The following is a 27,565-nucleotide window of genomic DNA, read 5'->3' on the forward strand; positions in this document are numbered from 1 at the left end:
CTGCCTCAGCCTCCCGAATAGCTGGGACTACAGATGCGTGCCACCATGCCCAGCTGATTTTTGTATTTTTAGTAGAGACGGGGTTTCACCATATTGGTCAGGCTGGTCTTGAACTCCTGACTTCATGATCCACCCACCTCGGCCTCCCAAAGTGCTGGGATTATAGGTGTGAGCCACCATGCCCGGCCTACATTCACTTTTATATTATGATAGAATCTGTCTAGTAAATTTCATAGTGTGGTTTCTTTTTAAATTTTTATTCTTTTGGAGACAGGGTCTTGCTCTGTTGCCCAAGCTGGAGTGCAGTGGTGCAACCAATATAATATAAAGTTTCATAGTGAGCCTGCTTGTTTCTTGGATTTTAATCCTGAGTAGAAATGATTCCACTTAAGGTGGGATATATCCTTGTCTGTAGCCAGAAGACCTTCATGAGCTCTTGCTACCTTTTCTTGGATTTACTTCGTAATCAGTGTTGGATATTAGGTTTTACTGGAGGTGCCTAGTTACAAGGTTTTATTACAGCAGTATTTCTAAACATTTGGTTAGTCTGTCTCTGCTTTTCCCACCATAATTTTCTAGCACTTGTAGCTCACCTTATCTCCCACTTCCCTTTTTAAACAGAAAACAGGCTTGTTCTGTTTTGACCAGGTATAACTCTTTGCTCAGACTGTCTCTAAAGCCCAGAAAACTATTCCTCTAGTGGTCCAATGAAGTGTTCCCCATTGAAAGTTTGCCTCATGTACTCTCAATTCCAGTGGTCTTCAAACCACTGGAATCACTGAATACCGTCTCCTTCGCCTCTGCCTCTCTTTTTATTTTTTTGAGGTGGAATCTTGCTCTGTCGCCCAGGCTGGAGTGCAGTGGCGTGATCTCGACTCACTGCAACCTCCGCCTCTTGAGTTCAAGTCATTCTCCTGCCTCAGCCTCCTGAGTAGCTGGGATTACAGGCATGTGCCACGAAGCCCGGCTGAATTTTGTAATTTTAGTAGAGACGGGGTTTTGCCATGTTCACCAGGCTGATCTCGAACTCCTTGACCTCAGGTGATCCTCCCGCCTCGGCCTCCCAAAGTGCTGGGATTACAGGGATGAGCCACTGTGCCCAGCCTGCCCCTGCTTCTCTTAACACACTGGGAAGCTCCTGCTGTAGCAAAATCCTCAATAAATAGGTGTTGATTAGATGAACTGATACGAATAAAACCTATGTGGGGGTGGGAGGGTTTTTAAATTACTCAGATTTTAAAGGAGGATTTCAATAGTCCTTTTTATCTTTGTGAAAATTTTATTTGAAAGTTCTTATTTTAAAATATCAAACCTGTCAGAACAGTTACACTTTTAAATGCTCCTTTAATATGAAAAGATATTCAGTCATGCATAAAAAGAGAGATGCAAATGAAAACTACATTTAGCTATCATATCTTGTCTATCGGAGTGGCAAAAAATAAAGCTTGACAACATGTCTTATTGAAAAGGTTGTAGGGGGAGGATACTGTGCTTACATACATAGCTGGTGGGAACGCAAAATACTATGGCTGTATTAGGAGAATTTGACAATATGTAGCAAAATAACATTTGCATTTACCCTTTGGTCAGCCAGGCTCACTTCTAGAAATCTATCTCCCTAGGAATCTAACTCTTTTGAGACAGAGTCTCACTCTGTTGCCCAGGCTGGAGTGCAGTGACGTGGCCTCAGCTCACTGCAACCTCTGCCTCCTGGGTTCAAGTGATTCTCCTGCCTCAGCCTGCCGAGTAGGTGGGACTACAGGCATGTGCCACCACACCCGGCTAATTCTTGTGTTTTTAGTAGAGATGGGGTTTTACCATGTTGGCCAGACTGGTCTTGAACTCCTGGCCTCCAGTGATCCACCTGCCTCTGCCTCCTGAAGTGCTGGGATTACAGGTGTGAGCCACTGCACCTGGCCCCTAGGAATCTAACTCTAAGATACACTGGCAAAATATGAAAAAAATGTCCAGAAGTCTATTCATTACAAACTATATGTAATAGCGCAAAAGTGGAAAAATCCAAATATCAATAAAGAGTTGGCTTAAAAAACCCAGCTGGGCATGGTGGTACATGCCTTGTAATCCCAATTACTTGGGAGTCTAAGGTGGTAGTATAGTTTGAGGCCGCAGTGTGCTATGATTATGCCAGATGGATAGCCACTGCATTCCAGCCTGGGCATTGTAGTGAGACCCCATCTCTAAGAAAATAAAAAAGGAAACCCATTTGGGATTTCAACACACTAGAGTATTAATATACCTGTAAAAGGAAATGGACTATTTTCTACTGTTGCATAATCTCTAAGAGATATTATTTTTTAAAGTAAGGTATAGGACAACATGTACAATAATGCTACCTTTAGTAAGGGTAGAAAAAAATGAAAATGTACATTCATTTGCTTATATTAAAAGAATAACGAATAGAAAGCAAACTTAAAAACTGATTGAAGAAAACAGATGGAGGAGAGAACGATAGAAGCTTGACTTTCCTGAATGTACCTTGCTTTGTGGCTTACTTTGGAACTATTAAATGTGATATATAATTATAAAATAACATTTTAAAAAGTTGACGGAGGAACTCATCCTTTAAAAGTTGAAAGTAATGGCCAGGTGTGGTGGCTCACGCCTATAATCCCAGCACTTTGCGAGGCTGAGGCACCCCCCCACCAAAAAAAAGGAAAGTAACAATGAACAAATGAACTTAACAGTGTTTTGTTTGTTTGTTTGTTTTGTTTTGAGATGGGGTCTCGCTCTGTCGCCCAGGCTGGAGTGCAGTGGCTCAATCTCGGCTCACTGCAAGCTCTGCCTCCCAGGTTCACGCCACTCTCCTGCCTCAGCCTCCTGAGTAGCTGGGACCACAGGTGCCCACCACCACGCACGGCTAATTTTTTGTGTTTTTAGTAGAGACAGGGCTTCACCGTGTTAGCCAGGATGGTCTCGATCTCCTGACCTCGTGATCTGCCCGCCTCAGCCTCCCAAACTTAACAGTTTTTTAAGTTGATTATGTATAGTTACTTAGAGGAATTGTAGGCAGGCCTTGCTTTGTATAGTGCTGATATGCACAAATTTCAGTTATTATGGTTTATTTTCTTTATTTTTGAGATGGAGTCTCGCTCTGTTGCTCAGGCTGGAGTGCAGTGGTGTGATCGCGGCTCACTGTGATATCCACTTCCCAGGTTCAAGCAATTCTCCTGCCTCAGCCTCTGGAGTAGCCTGCGATTCCAGGCACCCACCACCATGCCCAGCTAATTTTTGTATTTTTAGTAGAGATGAGATTTCACCATGTTGACCAGGCTGGTCTCAAACTCCTGGCCTCAAGGGATCCACCTGTCTTGATCTCCCCAAAGTGCTGGGATTACAGGTATGAGCCAGGACCCCTGGCCTAGTTACTATGTTTTAAATAGCTCCAGCCCCCAACACGGTGGTTCAGATTTCAGTTAGGAGAGTTCATTAACTGTGCAATTTCATAAAGCACAAAGTTTGCTTCTAGCTTGTTATACCACAAATCACTTTATAAATAACAGACGTGCATCACGATCTCTAACCAGTCATTCTCTTCCTCTTAAAGCCTGTTGGTGACTGGTCACTAACATCCGCTCTTCAGTTTATGCACAGACAGCAAGGCGTGTAGTTGTGTTGCCTGTCTCCCAGTAATAAACCCGTGTGATATTTTACATAAATGGATCACCAAAAGAGGAAATTCGCCAACAGAGATCAAAGCACGGGAAATAAATGAGAAGTGACAGCACTGAAGTGAGATTCTGCAGAATGTTAATGAAGTTACAGAAGAAATAGCTGACTGTGGGAATGTGCAGTGAAGAAATTTACTGAAAGTCAACTTACTGATATAAATGAGGAAAGTCATTGTGAGGAAAAGGATGAAGATGTCCTAGAGGAAGTGGTGCCTCACAAACACTTTTCATTAGAGAAACGTGCAGAGAGATTTTACCACATTGAAGGAGCAAAGGATTCAATGTTGGAAGTTGATCCATACTTAGCAGGGAGTACAACAGTTTGCTAAGGCAAAGAAAAGATGTTCACATTGTGTCAGAAATTATATGACAAGAAGAAGGCAAGCGCTGTTCAAAGAAAAAAAATTGGCTTTTTTTTTTTTTTTTTTTTTAACAAAGTGCTGTAGTCTGTTTGTATCCCCCTCCCAAATGTATATGTTGAAATTCTAACCCCCAGAGTGATAGTATTCAGAGGTGGAACCTTTGATGGTGATTAGGTCATGAGGGTGGAACCTTCATGAATGGGATTAGTGCCCTTATAAAAGAACTTGGGCTGGGTATGGTGGCTCATGCACTTTGGAAGGCTAAGGCAGACAGATCACCTGAGGTCAAGAGTTTGAGCCCAGCCTGGCCAACATGGCAAAACCCTGTCTCTACTAAAAATACAAAAAAAATTATTCAGGCATGGCGGCAGGTCTCTGTAATCCCAGCTCCTCTGGAGGCTGAGGCAGGAGAATCACTTGAACCCAGGATGCGGAGGTTGTGGTGAGCCGAGATCACGCCACTGCACTCCAGTCTGGGCGACAGAGTAAGACTCTGTCTCAAAAAAAAAAAAAAAAAGAGGGAGCTTGTTTGCCCCTTCCACTGTGTGAGGGCACAGGTAGAAGGCGCCTTCTTTTAACCGGGAAGTGAGCCTTTACCAGACACTGAATCTGCTTGTGCCTTGCTCTTGGACTTCCCAGCTCCAGAACTGTGAGAAATAAATTTCTGTTGTTTATAAGCAACCCAGTTTTTAGTGTTTTGTTTTAAAAGCCTGAGTTAGACTAAGACACAAAGAAATAAAATACTTTGTCAGGCCAGGCACAGTGGGCTCAAGCTTGTAATCCCAGCACTTTAGGAGACCAAGGCTGGCAGATCACTTGAAGTCAGGAGTTTAAGACCAGCCTGGCCAACATGATGAAACCCTCTCTCTACTAAAAATACTAAAACTAAGGCTGGGCACAGTGGTTCACTCCTGTAATCCCAGCATTTTGGGAGGCCAAGGTGGGAGAATCACCTGAGGTCGGGAGTTTGAGACCAGCCTGACCAACATGGAGAAACCTCGTCTCTACTAAAAATATAAAATCAGCCGGGCATGGTGGCACATGCCTGTAGTCGCAGCTACTCAGGAGGCTGAGGCAGGAGAATCACTTGAACCCAGGAGGAGGCAGAGGTTGCAGTGTGCCGAGATCACGCCATTGCACTCCATCCTGGGCAACAAGAGCGAGACTGTGTCTCAAAAAATAAAATTAAAAAATAAAAATACTAAAAATATAAAAAGTTAGCTGGGCATGGTGGTGCACGTCTTTAATCTCAGCTACTGAAAATTGCACGAACCCAGGAGGTGGAGGTTGCATTGATCCGAGATGGCGCCTCTGCACTCTAGCCTGGGTGACAGAGCAAGACTCTGTCTCAAATAAAAAACCAAAAAAAACCAAAAAACAAATAAAATACTTTGTCGCCGGGCGCAGTGGCTCACGCTTGTAATCCCAGCACTTTGGGAGGCCGAGGCAGGTGGATCACGAGGTCAAGAGATCGAGACCATCCTGGCCAACACGGTGAAACCCCGTCTCTACTAAAAATACAAAAAATTAGCCAGGCGTGATGGTGGGCACCTGTAGTCCCAGCTACTCGGGAGGCTGAGGCAGGAGAATGGTGTGAACCCGGGAGGCGGAGCTTGCAGTGAGCCGAGATGGCGCCACCGCACTCCAGCCTGGGTGACAGAGCGAGACTCCATCTCAAAAAAAAAAAAAAAAAAAAGAAATGCTTTGCCAATGTATCTAGTGTTTTAAATCATAGCCTACTAAATATTTTACTTTTTTTCATTTCTTTATAAATGTGTAAGTGACAGAATTATTAGCATTTTGACAGAAATTTGTAAATGCTATGGACAATCGTAATTTTTCCTGTTGATGATTAAGGTTGTTTTGCACAGTTTCGGCTTTCATAGTCGTTTCTATGGTCCTGCACTATTTTTCAAAGTGAGAACTGTATTTCAAGTGACCCTTTTTTTTTCCAAGTGACTTTTTTTTTGCACTGTCTTAGTAAGGTACATTTTTTTTTCTTTTTTTTTTTTTTTGTGACTGAGTCTTGCTCTATTGCCCAGGCTGAAGTGCAGTGGTGCAATCTCAGCTCACGCAACTTCTGTCTCCTGGATTCAAGCAATTCTGCTTCAGCCTCCTGAGTAGCTGAGACTATAGGCGCACGTCACCATGCGCAGCTAATTTCTTTTGTGTTTTAGTAGAGACAGGGTTTCACCGTGTTGCCCAGGCTAGTCTCGAACTCTGAGCTCAGGCAGTCCGCCCGCCTCGGCCTCCCAAAGTGCTAGGATTACAGGCGTGAGCCACCGTGCCTGGCCAAGATACATCTTAAGGATGAAAAAGAAAGAAAGCTGGATACAGTGGTTTAAGCTTGTTATCCCAGCACTTTGGGAGGCTGAGGTGGGAGGATTGCTTGTGTCCAGGAGTTTGACATCAGCTTGCGAAGCATAGCAATATCTTGTCTATATAAAAAATTTTAAAAAGTAGCTGGGCATGTAGTCCCGCTACTTGGGATTCTGAGGCAGGAGGATTGCTTGAGCCCAGGAGGCTGAGGCTGCAGTGAGCTGTGATGACGCCACTGCATTCCAGCCTGGCAGCAGAATGAGACTCCATCTAAAAAAATAAAAAAGACAAATCTTAAAGTGTTCTCAGCAAACATGTTTAGTAATGGTATTGGTATTATTATTGTACTTGTTAGGAAACAAATAGAGACAAGAGATACAAACAAAATCAAACAGTTTAAAACACTGTAATCCTAAATTTAATAGAAAAGGGAAACTAACATATGTTTTATAAATATAAATATTAATAGTAATATATATAATTATGCATAATATATAAAAATATATATAATATGTATTACTATATATCTATATCTATATCTATATATATATAATTATATTTTAGGCCGGGCACAGGGGCTCACGCCTGTAATCCCAGCACTTTGGGAGGCCAAGGTGGGTGGATCACCTGAGGTCAGGAGTTTGAGACCAACCTGGCCAACATGGCAAAACCCTGTCTCTACTAAAAATACAAAAATTAGCTGGGTGTGGTGGTGGGCGCCTGTAATCTCAGCTACTCAGGAGGCTGAGACAGGAGAATTGCTGGAACCTGGGAGGCAGAAGTTGCAGTGAGCCAAGATCATTGCACTCCAGCCCGGGCCGACAACAGCGAGACACTGTCTCAAAAAAAAAAAAAAAAAAAAAATGTAGCTCGGCGTGGTGGCAGGTGCCTGTAATCCCAGCTCCTCGGGAGGCTGAGGCAGGAGAATTGCTTGAACCCTTGAAGCGGAGGTTGCAGTGAGCCAAGATCACACCATTGCACTCCAGCCTGTGCGAAAAGAGCAAAACTCCATCTCAGTAAATAAACAAAAATTAAAATTAAAATAAAGTGATACTAAATAGCAAAATCCAGTAGTTACTTTTGGAAAATGGCAGGGAACTAACTCATAATTTAAAAAAAAAATAAAAGAATCAAGCATTTATCCTAGTTTTTTGAATAAGCTGTAGCTCAGTGTAACTAAATGATAGAGAAAAAGTTATTTACGGAAAAAAAAATATCTAATAAAAAGTGATAACATTATCATTTTGCATCCTCTCTCTGAATAAGCAAAGATTACCACTAATTGATAATACTGTTAGGTGAAGAGCTGGTGAGAAACTTTGTAATGGGATGTCTTAAAGTGACTAATAACACCTGAATCCTTTTTTTTTAAAATTAAATTAAATTTACAGGCATGAGCCACCGTGCCTGGCCCTGAATCCATTATTTAAAGTTAAGATATTTTAAAAAAGAGATAACTATTGTGCCTCTTCTCGTAATTTAATGAGGTATAGACTAACCACCTATGAAATAGTCTTTCCAAAAATTTAGACAGAAATCTGATCAAGCCAGTTTATAGAACATACATTCAACTGAGAAACATGTTAAAGGACTCTTCTTGGATGCTGTCAGCAAAATTCATAATGTTAGAACTCTGCAGAAAAAAAAAATTGTTTTTCCCCCGACAAATAAATCTCATAAAAAAGAATATAGATTATAAAGAAGCCTAAGAGACATATCAACCCTTTAATAAAAGGATCCTGTTTGGCTCTGAACACACTAATTAAATTGGAAGACTAATTAGATATTTGATGCTAGTAAGGGAAATTTTATTAATATTACATTAATATTAAGTAATATTACATTAAGTAATATTACATTAATATTAAGTAATAAACATTTTAGATAACATAATAGTATTGTGGTTATTATTATTATTATTTTTAAAATCATCATCATTTTTTAAAGACAGGGTCTCTGTTGCCCAGGCTGGGGTGCAGTGGTATGAGCATGGCTTGCTGGGTACAAGTGATCCTCTGGCCTCACTGTCCTGAGTAGCTGGGACTACAGGTACACACCACCATGCCCAGCTAATTTCATATTATTTTTTGTAGAGATGGAGGTCTTGCTATGTTGCCCAGGCTGGTCTCAAACTGCTGGCATCAGGTGATTCTCTTGCCTTAAATCCTCATCTTCAAGCCTATTTAAAACTGAAAACCCTTATCCTGAATTTGTCAGTAAAATAAGGAAGAGGACTAAATGTCTTTGCTGCTTTCTCTGTGCTCTGCTCTAGCGGTTATATAATAGCCACTCCCTCATGATTTCCTTCTCAGAATCTTATTATTATAATGTATAAGCAATAATGTTGCTTGTGGATAAGACTTTATTTAATGCATCTACCTCTGGGGGCAGGAACTTCAGGGCTCACGCTGGATGACCTGATTGACCCTAGGAAGGTGCTCTGTACCCTCTTCCAGACCATTTGTCCCCTCCTGAGCAGGATCTGAACATAACAGCTCTGGGCCTTGAGTCAGGGGTCATTTAGGGTCTTGATAACCAAGAATGTATAGACTGGGATGAGTTAGACTTGGTGGAGAGCCAACCCTCTGTGTGGAAGTCCTAATTCTTCAGTAGGTGATAACTGATTAATACCCATGTGGAAACCAGAAGCAATAACCACCAGAGAGTAATGATTTAGCACACCACCCCCTTTTTGCAAGTTATTATTTGTGTTTTAAAAATCATTCAGTCTGGCCAGGCACAGTGGTCACGCCTGTAATCCCAGCACTTGGGAGGCCGAGGCGGGTGGATTACTTGAGGCCAGGAGTTTGAGACCAGCCTGGCCAACATAGTGAAACCTCATCTCTACTAAAAATACAAAAATTAGCTGGGCATGGTGGCACACGCTCGTAGTCCCAGGTACTCGGGAGGCTGAGGTAGGAGGATCGCCTGAGCCCAGGAGGTGGAGATTGCAGTGAGCTGAGATTGTGCCACTGCACTTCAGCTTGGGGGACAGAGTGAGACTCAAAAAAAAAAAAAAAATTATCCAATTTTAAGCTTGGGTCATGTTATTCCCACCCACCCCCCAACCCCAGAGTTTCTGATTCAGTAGTTCTTTTTGTTTTTGATATACAATAATTGTGCATACTTACGGAGTTACATATACATTAGATACATGTATACAATGTGTAATGATTAAATCAGGGCAGGGCAATTAGGATATTCATCACTTAAAACATGTATCATTTCTTTATGCTGGGAACATTTCAAACCTCTTACAACTGCTTTGAGATATATAATAAATTATTAACTATAGTCACCCTACTGTGCTATCAAACACTAGAACCTGTTCCTTCCATCTAACTGTATGTTTTGAACCATTAACCAACCTCTCTCCATACCCTGCCTCCCAGCCTCTGGTAACCATCATATGGTTCTCTACTCCGTTAGATCAACTTTTTTTTTTTTTTAGCTACCACATTTGAGTAAAAACATGCGATATTTGCCTATCTGTAGGACCTTCTTAAGACTGTGAAACTGTACCTAGGAATACAACTTACAAGGGATGTGAAGGACCTCTTCAAGGAGAATTGAAAACTACTGCTCAAGGAAATAAGAGAGGACACAAACAAATGGAAAAACATTCCATGCTCATGGATAGGAAGAATCAGTATCGTGAAAATGGCCATACTGCCCAAAGTAATTTATAGATTCAATGCTATCCCCATCAAGCTACCATCAACTTTCTTCACAGAATTAGAAAAAACTACTTTAAATTTCATATGGAAGCAGAAAAGAGCCTATATAACCAAGACAATCCTAAGCAAAAACAAAGCTGGAGGCATCATGCTGACTTCAAACTATACTACAAGGCTACGGTAACCAAAACAGCATGATTCTGGTACCAAAACAGATATATAGACCAATGGAACAGATCAGAGGCCTCAAAAATAACACTACACATCTCCAACCATCTTATCTTTGACAAACCTGACAAAAACAAGCAATGGGGAAAGGATTCCCTATTTAATAAATGGTGCTGGGAAAACTGGCTAGCCATATGCAGAATACTGAAACTGGACCCCTTCCTTACACCTTATACAAAAATTAACTCAAGATGGATTAAAGACTTAAACATAAGACCGAAAACCATAAAAACCCTAGAAGAAAATCTAGGCAATACCATTCAGGACATAGGCTTGGGCAAAGACTTCATGACTAAAACAACAAAAGCAATGGCAACAAAAGCCAAAATTGACAAATAGGATGTAATTAAACTAAAGAGCTTCTGCACAGCAAAAGAAACTACCATCAGAGTGAACAGGCAATCTACAGAATGGGAGAAAATTTTTGCAATCTATCCATCTGACAAAGGGCTAATATCCAGAATCTACAAATAAACAAATTTACAAGAAACAAACATCACCATCCAAAAGTGGGTGAAGGATATGAATAGAGACTTCTCAAAAGAAGACATTTATGCGGCCAACAAACATGAAAAGCAGCTCATCATCACTGGTCATTAGAGAAATGCAAATCAAAACCACAATGAGATACCATCTCACACCACTTAGAATGACGATCATTAAAAAGTCAGGAAGCAACATGCTGGAGAGGATGTGGAGAAATAGGAACGCTTTTACATTGTTGGTGGGAGTGTAAATTAGTTCAACCATTGTGGAAGACAGTGTGGTGATTCCTCAAGGATCTAGAACCAGAAATATCATTTGACCCAGCAATCCCATTACTGGGTATATACCCAAAGGATTATAAATCATTCTGCTATAAAGACACACGTACACATATGCATACTGCAGCACTATTCACAATAGCAAAGACTTGGAACCAACCCAAAAGCCCATCAGTGATAGACTGGATAAAGAGAATATGGCACATATATACCATGGAATACTATGCAGACATAAAAAAGGATCAGTTCATGTCCTTTGCAGGGAAATGGATGAAGCTGGAAACTATCATTCTCAGCAAACTATCACAAGGACAGAAAACCAAACACCACATGTTCTCACTCATCAGTGGGAATTGAACAGTGAGAACACATGGACACAGGGAGGGGAACATCACACACCAGGGCTTGTCAGGGAATGGGAGACTAGGGGAGGGATAGCATTGGGAGAAATACCCAATGTAGATGACAGGTCGATGGGTGCAGCAAACAACCTTAGCACATGTATACCTATGTAACCTGCACGTTCTGCACATGTATTCCAGAACTTTAATAATAATAATAGACTGAAACTGGCCAGGTGGGATGGCTTATGCCTGTAATTCCAGCATTTTGGGAGGCCGAGGCAGGAGAATTGCTTGAAGCCAGGAGTTGGAGACCAGTCTGGGAAGTATAGTGAGACCTTGTCCCTATTAAAAAAAAAAAAAAAAAAAAAAGACTGCCTAACTTGTGGGAGACAGAGCAAGATGCCTTCAGGAGGAACCTCTGGCCGTCTTCTTTGGTAATATCCAAAGAGCTTTGGTCAGCTGTTGATATCAAAGCGGTGTGAAGAAAACATAAGGCCATAAGACTAATCTCTGGAGAGCTGCACACTGAAGGGGAACCTAAGTTCTTGAATCCCTGGAGTACCCCAAGTGTGGTTTCAGAGAGGGTGCCATTCATGAGCAACACTGCTAGCCATTAGTGGCCAGCAAGAAGGGGAGTGAAAGGAGTATCTTGTAAATGGTGACTTGGGTAATATGAAATTGCTGTCATCAAGGTTTATCAAAAAACCAAAGGTTAAATATTACATGTAGGCAATGTGAGGCTGCCCCAAATGGTGTGTTTCCCAGGAACTTGATTCAACTCTGAGAATAAATGCATGAGTACTGAGAAAACTGTTTGGGTGGAAAATATTTATTTATTATTTTATTTTGTTCCCTCAGCTGTGATCTGCTTATTTGAGCTTGTTAGAAATATGTAACCTAGGCTGAGCACGGTGGCTCACGCCTGTAATCCCAGCACTTTGGGAGGCTGAGGTGGGTGGATCACCTGAGGTCAGGAGTTCGAGACAAGCCTGGCCAACGTAGTGAAACCTTGTCTCTACTAAAAATGTAAAAATTAGCTGGGCGTGGTGGCGGGCACCTGTAATCCCAGCTACTCAGGAGGCTGAGGCAGGAGAATTACTTGAGCCCAGGAGGTGGAGGTTGCAGTGAGCCGAGATTGTGCCATTGCACTCCAGAGCAAGACTCTGTCTCAAAAAAAAAAAAAAAACAAAACAAACAAACAAACAAAAAAAACGAGGCACAGTGGCTCATGCCTGTAATCCCAACACTTTGGGAGGCAGAGGCGGACAGATCACGAGATCAGGAAATGGAGACGATCCTGGGTAACATGGTGAAACCCTGTCTCTACTAAAAATACAAAAAAAATTAGCAGGGCATGGTGGCAGGTGCCTGTAGTCCCAGGTATTCGGGAGGCTGAAGCAGGAGAATGGTGTGAACCTGGGAGGCGGAGCTTGCAGTGAGCAGAGATCGCCCCACTGCACTCCAGCCTGGGCGACAGAGTGAGACTCCATCTCCAAAACAAAACAAAACAAAAAAATATGCAGCCAACATATATAGCCTTCTTCAACTATATGTTTGTTTACAAAAGAGAAAAATACTGTTGAAATTGTTTTGACCCAGGTTCTTTTAAAATCGCTTTATAGTCACAAAATGATTGTCCTAGAGGATACCAGCCTCCATAACTGTGGCTACTACCCTTAAGACTCAGTAACATTAACTCTCAGCTCTGAGACTTTTTACTACGTTTTTTTCTAAAGGATGTGGGTGCAGTGGACATCCCTTAACTATATCTTTAGTGTGGCTTGCTAATCACCACAGAGACTTTAGTGTTGGTACCTGAAACATCTGGAAAATAAATCAACAAATTAATCCAACAGGACTGGGTTTTCATGTTTACTTCAAATTGCTTTTTTTTTTTTTTTTACATCCTTATCTTTTCCATTATTGAAATATGGTAGATACTTTGGTCCTATTTATTGAATTTTCTTTCAACCTTCAGACACCAACCATAATAATACATTACTATTTTGCCTTTTGCAGAAGCCGTCTAGCTGAGCTTGAAAGTAACATCAAATTTGGGAGTGCTGTGCTGAAACATATCTAGGTATCAGGAAAAGTGATTTTCCAAAGGCTTGTAAAAAGTCATAGGATTCTATGACTGCTTCCTCAAGAGTGTAACAATAGCTTATCAAGAGAGGCTGTGCAGCATAGTGATGAAGAGTATGGACTCTCGAGTGCAGGGTCATATCTCAGTCCCACCACTTATCAGTTTGCATGACTGAGAAAATTGCCCATTTTCTTGGGGCTTCATTTTTCTTATCTCTGAAGCAAGGATGGTGACATTGTACTTGGCTTAAAGGCTTGGAATTAATTTAATATGGGTGAAACACTTAGAGCCAGGAATATTGTGCATGCTCAGTAAATTCATATTACTTACAAAATTAATTCCTAGCACCTTCCTTGCCATTTTGCTGGACTGTGGTATCTAAGATTGTTACTAAGTGTCTCAACCACGTGTACTGAGGGAACATTATCATATTTGGAAGAAAGTCATCTTTATGTGAATTCCCAAGTGACAGTGTAGGGACCCATTAAGTTGTTAAGCGTTTTAAGGCATGAAGCTGGCCAGCTTTGAGGTGTCAGTGACTTGTAAGGGCACTAACAAGTCTGTCAGTTGGGAGCATAGTTCCCAGCTGCAAGTTCTCACCTTGACAAAGTTATAATTGGATTAGCAAGGGAAGACCCCTCCTTTCTGAGAACATAGGAAATACTGTAAACCTGAAAAACTCTGTTGCTATAACTTCTGTAATTTTCTTAAATGAATTCTTAAACATGATGTGTAAAATGACAAGATTTAATCAGCTCAATAACATATAAATCCTTGATCGTGAAAATATGTATAATTGGTTATTAATCAGCTTTTTGTTCTCTAGATTAATTGTAATTTCAAGACATTTAGGATTTAGAAAATGGAGTAGCCCTTTCTTTGAGTAAGTTCTTAGAAGACAAAGATTTTTTAAAAAACATGCTTTCCTATAGGGTTGCATGAGCTTTAGACGTAATAAATGCTCAATAAATGTTGATTTGATTTAGTTTTAATCTTCCTGTTTTACATGTGACCTAGGTAGGAAACAGAGTCCACAGCCAATAAGCCTCAAATAAAACTCCCCTAACTTTTTGGAAGGCAGCCTCAGTCCTCGGATGGAAGGTAAAATCCATACCTCCAATTAGGTTTTGAATTGCTTGGATTCAAACATTTGCTAGGAATAAAAACAGCACATTTACGACAGGCTAGGTATCACAGAAATTGCCAGTAGTTGATGTAACCTCTTTTATGTGTGAGGAGACCAGATCTTAGTATAACTAATAAGCTGCAATTTACTGATCATTGTGGCTTGCCTATATATGTAGTTTTTTTCTCCCACAAATGAGGAAAACATCCCTGCAGAGATTGAGGAATATCTCCTATCTTCCAGTTCTTAAATCCTTCCCCTTTCCTGATATGTGTTCAGGAAAATTTAGGGATAGTTTCAAGGGCAGGAAAAGCCCATAACTCATAGATGACTATGCCACAATACTGTTCAGAGACTGTTTCAAACTGAATAATGGTAGTAATTGTGGACACTTCTCTTTGAGAGTTTATGGAATTCCTAAATGTCATAGATTTTATAGTACTGTGCTTCTCAGAGTTCAATGAGTATATGAATCACCTTCGAATTTTGTTAAAATGCAGATTCTGGGCTGGGCATGGTGGCTCATGCCTGTAATCCCAGCATTTTGGGGGGCTGAGGTGGGTGGATTATGAGGTCAGGAGTTCGAGACCAGCCTGGCCAACATAGTGAAACCCCATCTCTACTAAAAATACAAAAAATTAGCTGGGCATGGTGATGTGTGCCTGTAATTCCAGCTACTCGGGAGGCTAAGGCAGGAGAATCATGTGAACCCAGGAGGTGGAGGTTTGCAGTGAGCTGAGATCGCGCCATTGCACTGCAGCCTGGGAGACAGAGCGAGACTCCGTCTTAAAAAAAAATAAATTAAAAATATAAAAATGCAGATTCTGATTCAGGAAATCTGGGATGGGACCTAAAACTGCATTTCTTATAGGCCTCTCATGTTAGAGCTGCTGCTCTGCAGCCTTACTTTAAGTAACAAGGCACTAAAACACAGGTTCTAACTCAACTGCACACTAAATTGCCTGAAGGCACTAAAAGAGAGTCCCCCTACTAAATAAACTATATTTAAACAAACATTTGTTTTCTTACTTGAATTAATCAAAACACACGAAGTTGCTAATTCGACTTCCTGATCAGTGTGGGCTCACTGGTGCTGGCACACTGAGTTGGCATAAGCTCCAGGAAGGCCCAGAGCGGAGTCCTTCACACACTTCTCATGGTCAAATATGTGGTTTCCTTTGGATTTTTTGAAATGTTGGAAATTGTTCACTGATCCTCACTTGCTCCATTTGTGGATCTGGATCAGAGTCCACTGATTGTGTAATGAGAGAACCCCAGATTGTGCAATCTGGGGGCAGATCTCACCTGCAAACACATGTGTAAAAGGAAATCTTAGCAGCTGCAACTGTAGCAGAGTTCTTCACAGTTCTCTGCTTCAGAAATTATCTTTTGGCTGCATTGTTTTTTGGCTGCCTTTCTGCTCAAACAAGCAAACACTCCCCTTGATCCATCCAACCTCATGACTTGATATGCATGAGAACTAGGAGCTTGTGTTAGGTAGAGTGAAGGATAAGCTATCAGAGAAGGCTTCTGAGAAGAGCTGCATTTGTTAGAGTTTGGATAATGGTAAGGGGTCTTCAGCTGGAGCAGAGGGAAAGGGGCATTCTAATGAAGAGAAAATACTGTCTGCAAAGGTTGGTGGCATTAGAGAACTGTGGGGCTGGAGGGTGTTCATGGGAAAGCGGTGCGGAGGGGACAGAGAGAGGTTTGGTGGATAAGGCTACTGAAGTTGGTCCAAATTGGGAAGGGTGTTAGATATCCTGTAAGAAACTGTCTCCAGGCCAGGCATGGTGGCTCACACTTGTAATCTCAGCACTTTGGGAGGCCAAGGCAGGTGGATCACCTGAGTCCAGGAGTTTGAGATCAGCCTAGGCAACATGGTAAAACCTAGTCTTTACAAAAAATTAGCCAGGTGTGGTGTCGTGTGCCTGTAGCCCCAGCTACTCAGGAGGCTGAGATAGGAGGATTGCTTGAGCCCTGGAGACCTAGGCTGCAGTCAACTGAGATTGCAGCACTGCACTTCAGCCTGGGCAACAGAATGAGACCTTTTCTCAAAAAACAAACAAACAAAAAACCCACAAATATTTATGTTGAAACTTAAACCTGATGTGGCAGTATTAAAAGGTGGAGCCTTTAAGAGGTGATTGGATCATGAAGGATCTGCCCTCATGAATGAATGCATTCAAGGTTAACGAGTTTATGGGCTACCATGGGAGGAGAACTGGTGGCTTTTATTTTATTTTATTTTATTTATTTTATTTTATTTTATTTATTTTATTTTATTTTATTTTTTTGAGAGAGAGTCTTGCTCTGTCGCCCAGGCTGGAGTGCAGTGGCACGATCTCACCTCACTGCAACCTCTGCCTCCCGGGTTCAAGTGATTCTCCTGCCTCAGCCTCTCAAGTAGCTGGGATTACAGGTGCCCACCACCATGTCTGGCTAATTTTTGTATTTTTGGTAGAGACGGGGTTTCACCCTGTTGGCCAGGCTTGTCTCGAACTCCTGACGTCAGGTGATCCGCCTGCCTTGGCCCCCCAAAGTGCTGGGATTACAGGCATGAGCCACCACGCTTGGCCTGAACTGGTGGCTTTATAAGAGGAAGAGAGACCTACAGTAGCATGTTTGCATGCTCAGCTCCCTCACCATGTCACTTTGGGACTCTAGAGTCCCCACCAGCAAGAAGGCTTTCACCAGGTGTGGCCCCTTAACTGTGGACTTCCCAGCCTCCATAACTGTAAGGAATAAATTCCTTTTTAAAATAAATTACCCGGTTTCAGGTATTCTGTTATAGGCAGCAGGAAATGGATTAAGGCACATGCATTCTAAATATTTAAAAATGCATACTTGGGCTGGGCACAGTGGCTCATGCCTGTAATCCCAGCACTTTGGGAGGCTGAGGCAGGTGGATCACAAGGTCAGGAGATCGAGACCATCCTGGCTAACACAGTGAAACCCCATCTCTACTAAAAATACAAAAAATTAGCCGAGTGTGGTGGCGGGCGCCTGTAGTCCCAGCTACTTGGGAGGCTGAGGCAGGAAAATGGTGTGAACCTTGGGGGCAGAGCTTGCAGTGAGCCAAGATTGCGCCACTGTGCTTCAGCCTGGGCAACAGATCGAGACTCCATCTCAAAAAAAAAAAAAAAAATGCATACTTAAGAGAAAAGGATAGAAACAGTAGGCCTAAGAAGCTGAGTGAGGCTGGGCATGGTGGCTCATGCCTGTAATCCCAGCACTTTGGGAGGCCGAGGCTGAGGTCAAGGACTCCAGACCAGCCTGGCCAACATGGAGAAACCTCATCTCTACTAAAAATACAAAAAATTTGCCAGGTGTGGTGGCACATGCCTGTAATCACAGCTACTTGGGAGGCTAAGGCAGGAGAATCGCTTGAACCCAGGAGGCGGAGGTTGCAGTCAGCTGAGATTGTGCCATTGCACTCTGGCCTAGGCAATAAGAGCGAAACTCCGTCTCAAAAAAAAAAAAAAAAAACCAAGAAAACTGCGTGGACAGCTTTAGTATCAAGAGGGCAGAAGTAGAACCAATGGAACAGGGCTCTAGAGAAACCAATTTTAGCTTCATGGGAGATAGAAGTTTCTAATCCTCATCATTGGCCTGCTGTGGAAGGGGCTGCCTTGTAATGACAACAGATGTCCCTGGAGACATGCAAACAAGCTAGTCTCGCTAGAAGAAAGAGCATTCTTGCATGGAGAAGTGGATTAGATGACCCTTACCTCCTTCCTGGAGCTAAGACTTGATTATAGTTGTTTTGTTTTTAGAATAATTGTGATTCAGTTTTGTGACTACAAAAACAGGTGTGTGTTCATTTTATAACGTTTAGACAATTTTTAAATACCCAGAAGAAAATAAGTCATCTGATTGTTCCATTCAGAGATACCTACTGCTAGCATTTTGCTACAGAAGCCCCGTCAATCTTTTGAATACACATTTCATTCAATTTTGATGAAGTGGGATACTAACAAACATACTGTATTGTACCTGTTTTTTTTTCCTTTTAAAAATTATTGTATTTTGTACCTGCTTTTTTATTAATCAAAAAACTCTGATATTATGAATGTCTTCCTTGTCATTAAGTATTTTTTGTAAAACAAGAGGGTGAAAGCTTATTCAGTGGAGGGGGTGGTAGTGGTGATGGGAGGAATTAGAGATCAGTGTTATAAATTCAGAAATAAAGAGAAGTGTCTAAAGTGAGCTCTTCCCACTCCCATCCCTCTACTTTCACTATCCCAAGAAATCTCTGGGATTTTGGTTGCGATATGTGTGGAGAACAAGCCAGGAAAAGGATCTCTAGTTTGGATGATTGGTGATTGGCTCATAAATGAGGAGCCAGGAGGAATGGAGTGGGTTGGAATTGGGGCCATTCAGATGAATTCTGGCCTGGTCTGGCCTTGGGACCATTTCTCAGGCTGTCTCTTTCTCTTCCCTGTTTCCCTTTCCTTTTGAAAGGCATCACTACTCCTTCACACTCACTGGTGTTTGCTATTCAACAAATTATTAATGTGGCTGATCTTATTTTAAGGGGTTTATTGCTGATCTTCACAGTTAAAAAACACACGATAAAATATGGAATGTTTTAGTTTTGTGTTAGCCAAGTCCCTCCTGACCTGCTTATAGGAAGCTCTCTTTGAATTCTGCCTTCTGCTTTTATTCCCAAGGAAGGAACTAACTAAACACAGTTTCCCCCCCCTAGTCTTTTCTAATTCCTTTTTTTGTGAAGGAGATACTATCTTCTTCCTGTATGGAGAAACCACCCTTTACAGACCCTAGAAGCAGCTAAGTCTCATTGATAGATATCTCTCAGCATCTGTTGTAACTGCATCCAGATGGGGAGGATCTTATTGTGTAGACACAATGAGAAAATGTTCTATTTTGGACAACCTCCCAAGTGCCTTTTCATGTCCAGGAAAGTGTTTTGGGGCATCTGGAACAAATAGTCTTGGAGTTACAGAGAGAAGTTTAGGTTGGAGTTACACATTTAGAGAGTTACTGATGCTATTGTACAAGACAGCATTTAGATTGAGAAGAGACAAGTAAGGTTTGTTAGAACTCTATCCTGGATCCTGGATGTGTGAGCAGAAAGAATTGTAAAATAAGACTGAGTTGCTTGAAGTCTACAGAGAGCCTTTCATGGGAGGTGGTCACTGGCATCATAAAGGAAGCCGACTTCTCTTGGTGTAAGAAGCTTGGCAGTGATGGCAGAAGGAGACTGGGTGGTAGCGTTTACAGAGAAGAAACCAATGTATTGGGAGAAATGGCTTGTGCTGGGACTAGGGTAGAGAAAATAGATGATGAGCCTGGAGCATCCTGTAGTAACAGAAAGGAAGGAGTGCTCGAAACACAAAAGGATGGGGCATGTCAAAGGGGCAAGGAGCCAACCTGAAGGAGCTCCCAGTGGCCAAGGCTGGAACAATTTGATAAAATCAATCATGTAGTGGCTTATGACACAAAGTTCAAAGGAAATATCTGTGAGAGCATGCTCATATAAATAAATAATTGAATGAGTAAATAAATGGAGAAGAGGCAAATCTTTCTTAGAGAAGAATTTCAAATATGTATAGCTATTACCACCCCTTTTCCTGTGTCTGCTTCATTCTCTCCCTCCTTTGAAGGGAAAACATCAGCCAAAACCAGATAGAGGAACATTCTACAGGATAGCCAGCCCAAACTTCTCAAAACTGTCAGTCATGAAAAACAAGGAAAAACTGAGAAATAATGCAGTTTTAGGATACCTCGGGTTGCATCTTGGACCAGAAAGATGTCATTGATGGAAAAACTGGTAAAATCAAAACAAAGTCTAAAGTTTATTTCATAGTAATATACCAATGTTGATTTCTCAGTTTTGGCAAGTGGCCAATGGTAGTATAAGATGTAAACAGTGAGGAAACTGGCTGGGGGTATAATCCTTTGCAACTTTTTTGTAAATCTAAAGTTATTCTAAAATAAAACATTTATTAAAAAATAAACTCTGTGTGTGTGTGTGTTGCAGAGGAAGTGGGGGAACTTGAGCTTGTTTGTAGACTGATAATAAGTAATTGGTATAATTGTAGGCTAATATCCCTGATTGATCAGGGTATTAGGATAAGGAAGGGCATGTTTTATTAATGCACAAATAGGAGGAGATACGGAAAACTGTAGACCAGATCAGGTAAAGAAAAAGACATTGAGTGAAGAGGTAAAGTTGAGCAGTAATTTGTATACATTTTTGCTTGTATACCTCCTACAAGAATGTTGAAAAACTGTAAATCTTTATTCTTGAACCAAACAGTTGAATCAGATTTATTTTATTAGAGAAAGTCTAACTTCTGATGGCCCTATACATCTCATTTCATAATTCTAATTTGTATATAGTCAGGCATAGGCACCTTGCCGCAGGCTTGTTACCTGGATGTGTTTAATGAGGATCTATTTATTAATATTGATTTAACCCCGGGGACTCTCCTCCTACAGAGAACTGTTCCTTTGGGGGCCTCAGAGGTATTTACACCTGGAGTAATGCACCATTTTAATATTGATTTGGGGTGGATGAGAGGACTGCTTTCCTTTTTCTACTTTTTTTTTTTTTTTTTTTTTTTTGGTGACCGAGTCTCGCTCTGTCACCAGGCTGGAGTGCAGTGGTGCAATCTCAGCTCACTGCAACCTCCCCCTCCCAGGTTCAAGCGATTCTCCTACCTCAGCCTCCCGAGTAGCTGGGACTACAGGCGCTTGCCTCCACGCCTGGCTAATTTTTTGTATTTTTAGTAGAGACTGGGTTTCACCGTGTTAGCCAGGATGGTCTGGATCTCCTGACCTCGTGATCCACCCGCCTCGGCCTCCCAAGGTGTTGAGATTACAGGCGTGAGCCACCGCGCCCGGCTCGTGCTTTTCTTTTTCAAGTGGAGAAAACCAAGTGGGAAGTGAGAGCCTGAATCTTCGTTGTAAGAAAGAGGACATTTGGATATTAAGGATCTAGAAATAGATTTGCCCTTAGGTCGTGAGAATCTCCAGGTAACCCCAGTTTAAAGATAAAGGCAGAGAACCTGGAAAGTGTGAAATAAGGATAGGAGGGCTGCTTTGTGTTGAAGTCACAGCTGAAGGGAGAGCCGGTTAATTTCCAGTGGTGCTCATTAGCAGTCCTCCTTGCTGTCTGCCTTCTGGGTAATGCCTGTTTTTATTCTCCTCCATTATCTCCTCCCTTTTCCTGTGTCTGCTTCACTTGAGATTTTCAATGGCAACCTTGAGCACCCTTCTCTTGGCAAAGTGATTTTAGCAGTGTCCTGGTTAAACATCATTCCATTGAAATGAAGTAGCAGTTCTTAGGGGATTTGACCTATGTGACGTTTAGACCAAAAATGCTACAAAGGGTAGAATTGTTGAATGACCATTGTGGTACAAATGCATACATTGAATGAGGTATGTTAGAATTCTGAATAAGGCAACCTGTTTAAATTTTTTCTTTTCTTTTCCTTTTTTTTTTTTTTCCCAGAGACGGTCTTGCTCTGTTGCCCAAGCTGGAGTGAAGTGGCTCACTGTAATCTCAAATTCCTGGGCCCAGGTGATCCCCCTGCCTTAGCCTCCTGAGTAGCTGGGACTACAGGTGTGAGCCACCATGCCCAGCTAATTACAAAAATTTTTTTAGTGGAGGTGAGATCTTGCTATGTTGCCCAGGTTGGTCTTCAACTCCTGGCCTCAAGTGATCCTCCCACCTCAGTCTCTCAAAGTGCTGGGATTACAGGTGTGAGCCACCAGGCCTGGTCAACTCTTAAGTTCTTAAAAGGGCAATGAAGTTTTTTTTTTTTTTTTTTTTTTGAGATGGTGTCTCACTGTGTTGCCCAGGCTGGAGTGCAGTGGTGCGATCTCGGCTCACTGCAATCTCTGCCTCCCAGGTTCAAGTAATTCTTCTGCTTCTGCCTCCTGAATAGCTGGGACTACAGGCGCATGCCAGCATGCCTGAGACAGGGTTTCACCATGTTGGCCAGGCTGGTCTCAAACTCCTGACCTCAAGTGATCCACTTACTTCAGCCTCCCAAAGTGCTGGGATTACAGGCATGAGCCACTGTGCCCAGCTGGGCAATAAAGATTAACGGGCGATTTTACTCCTTATTTGTAGGGTAAATTGGGTCTGTTAGCAGGACCCGGGTCCAGGGATTCTTAACCTGAAATCTGCGGAGCCTCACGTGCTTCCTAAGTGGGTTTCAGGGGAATCAAATTGCATGGAAGTTTAACAAAGGTTGTACTTCAGTGTCCTCAAATTTCATCAGAAAGCCAAAGAATTCTTTGCCCCTCAAAGGTTAAGAATGCCTTTTTGTTCAGTTTCACTGCTGATGAAGATGGTGGGTTGGATACAATGGTGTTTTCAAAACACTTGGAAATAATAATGCCCATGTTGGTATTGCAGTACTTTTTTAGCCACATACAGTATCCAAGTCACAAATCATTTCTCCTATACTTAGTAATTTTAGATGTATTATAATCTAGTATCATCCCACTTGTTTCAAATTACTCCCATGAATTTACATTACAAACCATTTTGAGAGCCCAGGGAATCTCAGGTGTAATTCTAATCTGGTATTGATTCTATATATCTTTGGGGGTAAATATTTGCTGTATTAAAAATTTTTTTCCATTTATTCATTTATTTGAGACTAGGCCTTGCCCTGTCACCTAGGCTGGAGTTCAGTGGTGTTCTCATAGCTCACTGCAGCCATGAAGTCCTGGGCTTACGCAATCCTCTTGCCTCAGCCTCCCAAGTAGCTAGAACTATATATCCAGCTAATTTTTAAATTGTTTTTTAATAGAGACAAGGACTTGCTATGTTGCTCAGGCTGGTGTCAAATTCCTGCCCTCAAGCAATCTTTTTACCTTGGCCTCCCAAAGCACTGGGATTACAGGCATGAGCCACTATGCCTGGTCTGTTTCCTCATATTTAAGTGGTGTCAGATCAATTAACATAGTTCAAAAAGTATAATTTTAATATTATCAATGTTACATTTCTAGCCTGTGCTAAATGGACATTTTATGAGTAAGTGCTATTATGAAGTATTTTTTCAGCAATTATGTCTGATACTAATTTGTTTATAGCATAAATGATCACAGTCAATATAGATAAAACAGCAAGAGAAAAATGGGGAAAAACAGCCACCAAAAAATTATTGAGAGTAGACTTTTGCCTGGTTTCCTTGAAGGCTTACCACTTTACTATTGCAAAAGAAAATATGCGTACAAAGGTATTTTGTTGTCTGATATAGATTTCTTACAAATGAAAATAAATGCTGGCCAATTATGGTCCTTAGAATGATTCAAGGATTATAAATCAAGACTGAACAAAAACTTCTTAAAATTATTTTCTAAATAAGCATGATCTAGGTAAATGGCTTTCAAATGAAAGCAGACCACAAGCATCACCTGGAGAATTTATTGAAATGCGTATTCCTGGGACCTCACCCCACAAGGATTCTATTTCAGTAGTTCTGCAACTAGGATCTGGAGTCTGTTTTTAACATATGCCCCAGGTGGTTTGACCACATTTTGCTAAAACTGATCTAGGTGCTAAGAGGTTACATGGAATAGCTGTAATATATAACACCTTTAATTAAAAGAAGGCTCGATGAGTGTGGAGAGGTGAGGGAGACAAGGAAGTATTTAGCAAATGATATAGAATAAGTTTGCACCTCAATTACTGTGAAACCCAAAGAGCTTTTGTATATGTACATTTTAGATATTGTTATTTACTACATTAAAAATTAAAATTGAGGTATTTAAAATATTTATTTTTAAAACCCATTACATATTGACCTAAATAAAACTTTTATAAAACCAATTTTCCAAAATTAAAAAAATTATTGAGAAAGAATGGCATTATTTTACATTCATGCAAATCTCTTTACTGTCTGGCTTAATAGAAGACAGCTAGATTCTCATACAGGTTATCCAAAATGCTTGGGACCAGAATTGTTTTGGATTTCAGATTTTTTCTGATTTTGGAATATTTGCATTATATATTCTTGTTCCAGTGAGCATTTCCTTTGAGCGTCATGTCAGTACTCAAAAAGTTTTGGATTTTGGAGCATTTTGGATTTCAGATTTTCAGATTTGGGATGTCCAACCCAAACAGATTGAATCTGATTCTCTATTCAATTTGTTGCAATGTTGTTTTGGTTGAAGTCTATAAAGAAAATCCAACTTCACACAGAAAGAGGATGAGTATTTTTAATACCTTCTTTGTTATTATACCAAAACTCTGTGTTAGTTTCTTAAAGGTTAATTGCATTGTGGAATCTGAAATGAGCTTTTTAAAAAAACTAAACCTTTGATACATTAAAATCAGTTGGTCTGTTTTGCACTTTTTTTCAGTGGATCTTTCATCCATGCATGATTTTGGTTTTTGTTTGAGAGAGAGTCTTACTCTGTCACCCAGGCTGGGGTGCAGTGGCACAATCTCAGCTCACTGCAACTTCCACCTCCCAAGTATCTGGGATCAGAGATGCGTGCCACTATGCTCAGCTAATTTTTTGTGTTTTTGGTAGAAATGGGGTCTCACCATGTTGTCCAGGCTCTGGTATCAAACTCCTGAGCTTAAGCGATCTGCCTGCCTTAGCCTCCCAAAGTGCTGGGATTACAGGCGTGAGCCACTGCACCTGGCCTACCCATGTATGATTCTGTTATACCATTGGTCATTTGAAAAGTAAGGCAGATCTTCTCATATAACTTTCATCACTGTCACTCTGATCTCATCAGGAAAGTCTTTAAGTATTGGCGAAGCTGGCAAGATTATGTGGCAGATGCAAAAAGTCTTCCAAAACGCTTGAAAGCTCAAATTTCATCATTGGCAATAAGTACTGTCAATTGTTTTCCTCAAAGAAACAGGCTCAACTTTGTTCATTTTTAATAAAATGTCTGCCAGATACCCAAGTCAGAATAACTACAGTTTGTGAATTGTTCTTTCAAGTAAAAATGGTAGTCCATGAAAAAAAAGCTAGCTCAGCTTGCAACTCAATTACACAAGTGCTTTTCTTCTAGACAGCCATTGTACTTAAGTGTGCAGTGGACTGCTTCCTGGGTACTTCCCATTTTGTCACAAAGAACATCAAAAAGACCCATGCTCAAGGGTCAAGATTTAATGAACGTAATAATTCTGACTGCTTGCTTCATTAACGACAATCATAAAGGAAACTGGCTTAAAAAAAAACTAACGTGTGGTAGTCAAGAATGCAGTGACTACTAGTTTCATTTGCTGTCACTGCTTTGATTAGTGCGAAGGCGCCAGCAGTTTCCCCATAATTGCTTTTGCACCATCAGTGCAAATGTCAGCACAGTGAAAAGACAATGTCTTTGTGTTATTCTAAAAATAGTTCTGACCTCTGAGAGGGTCTTGGGGACTCCCAGGAATCTAGTAAACACACTTTGAGAACCCTTGATAGAGGTGCCTTGGGCCTCCCTCCCAGCATTGTCGTTTTAGTGCCAGGCATTAACATGTTTGTATTTCACGACGATTTAGTAATACAATCTGGACTATCTCTTTATGAGACGGGCAATGTTGTCATGATTCTAGGTAGAAGAACGGAGAGTCCACAGTGCAGGCAGTTATTCAGTATTCATCTAAGAGTCTTCAGCTCCTCTGGTGTGCTGGTCCCTATGAGATGCTGAAGCACAACCTCCCTCCATCCTTGCTCATCCAAGTATTTTCCTGCTTTTGAGGCACGGCTTAAACGCTTTCCGTGGTCCTCTGAGTAGGAAGTGATTTCGTTTGTGCTTCGTATAGGACTTACTATATTGCATACTCAAGTTTTTTGTTTGCTTCTTGTCAATCCCTTCATTGCTTAAGACCAAAATGAGGTACTATTCTTCCTGTAATCTACGTGTAGTCCAAAAAAGGCGGGCTGTTTTGTAAATATTTGTCTCTATGTAAGGAAATCAAAACTGAAAGCGGAGTAACACCAAGTATGCCCGTTTCCTGAGCTCAAGCACTGGAAGGATCAAAAGTAGCGAACGTGGTTTACTGCCGCGGTCTTGTTCCTGCTCACTGCCGCCTCTGGGGGCCCCATATTCAACAAATATTCAAATTGGAGCTGGAGTTCTGAGCGGCTGGGTACTGTGTATTCCAGCGGTGGGTGTCTGTACGTAGTTAGAACCTGGCAAGAGAGCACTCTCGAGGAGCCCGCAGGCGGGGCTCGGCCGGGGACCAACAGGGCTGGTCGGCGCCCAGGCTCTGCCCCCTGCCCGACCCTGCCTGCTGCTTGCCGCCTGCCTTCGGCAAGGGCCGCTGAGCGCCCTGCCCATTTAAGGAGGCGGGCCGTACCACCGCAACTTTCGTGACAGGGGGTATCCCGGCGGACTCGGACAACTTCAAGGGAGCCAAGAGGCAATTTCTTTTCCTTTCTAACTGTGGCCCGTGTTGCGCTGTTGCTGGGCAGGCGTTGGGCGCCAGCGGTCTTCGAGCGTGGGGGCCCGTTGGCTTTCCCTTCTCAGAAACTGCGCCAGGGGCGCTCGCTTGCCCCGGATTCGGACGCGGCGCTCCCCGGGCTCGTCTGAAGTGCAGATCGCCGCAGAGGCCCCAGTGCCCGGATGTCCATCAGGATTAGCGCGAGCCAATACGGGCCGAGCCCGGGGCTGCGCCGAGGACGCCCGGGGCTCGAGAGCAGGTAGTCCCGTAACATCGGGGCGCCGCGCCGGGACGCGTCGCCGCCCGGCTCCGCCAAATGGTGAGCGCGGCGCTGGCAGCAGGGCCCGCGGGGTGAAGGCGCTCATGGACGGAAGACCCCTGGCTCTATAAGCTGAATTATGGCAGCCCAGTCAAGGTAAGCCGTGCACCGGAGAAACTTTTCAAACGCTTTCGTGGCGAGGGGAGCTGAAGGTTGCGGGGGAGGGCAGGGTGCGGGGAAGGAGACGGGCAGGAAGCAGCTTTGTCATTGCCTTCTCATCATTCCCGAGGCTGTGGCTTGACTAAATGTCAGATAAAAAGCAGTTTGGAGAACATGCT

The 27,565-nt window shown here is 42.1% G+C and overlaps 1 protein-coding gene across 14 annotated transcripts in view; it reads left to right on the forward strand.

The window, feature by feature from the left end:
* AFF1 (ALF transcription elongation factor 1) overlaps positions 1-27,565 on the forward strand; it is a 257,647-nt gene that overhangs the window by 85,913 nt on the left and 144,169 nt on the right. For 3 of the 14 annotated variants that reach the window (XM_063603567.1, XM_055111598.2, XM_063603568.1), the window contains exon 1: positions 20,585-27,383. The exons of 9 other annotated variants lie outside the window; for them this stretch is intronic. In XM_063603567.1, coding sequence (XP_063459637.1) covers positions 27,367-27,383 — 17 coding nt within the window. In that variant the 5' untranslated portion in view covers positions 20,585-27,366. Of the gene's footprint in view, positions 1-20,584; positions 27,384-27,565 lie in introns of those variants that run through there. 2 more of the 14 variants (XM_008963639.5, XM_034958886.3) reach the window with 2 other exon arrangements.

Source organism: Pan paniscus, chromosome 3, assembly GCF_029289425.2.
Source record: "Pan paniscus chromosome 3, NHGRI_mPanPan1-v2.0_pri, whole genome shotgun sequence".
Lineage (NCBI taxonomy): Eukaryota > Metazoa > Chordata > Mammalia > Primates > Hominidae > Pan > Pan paniscus.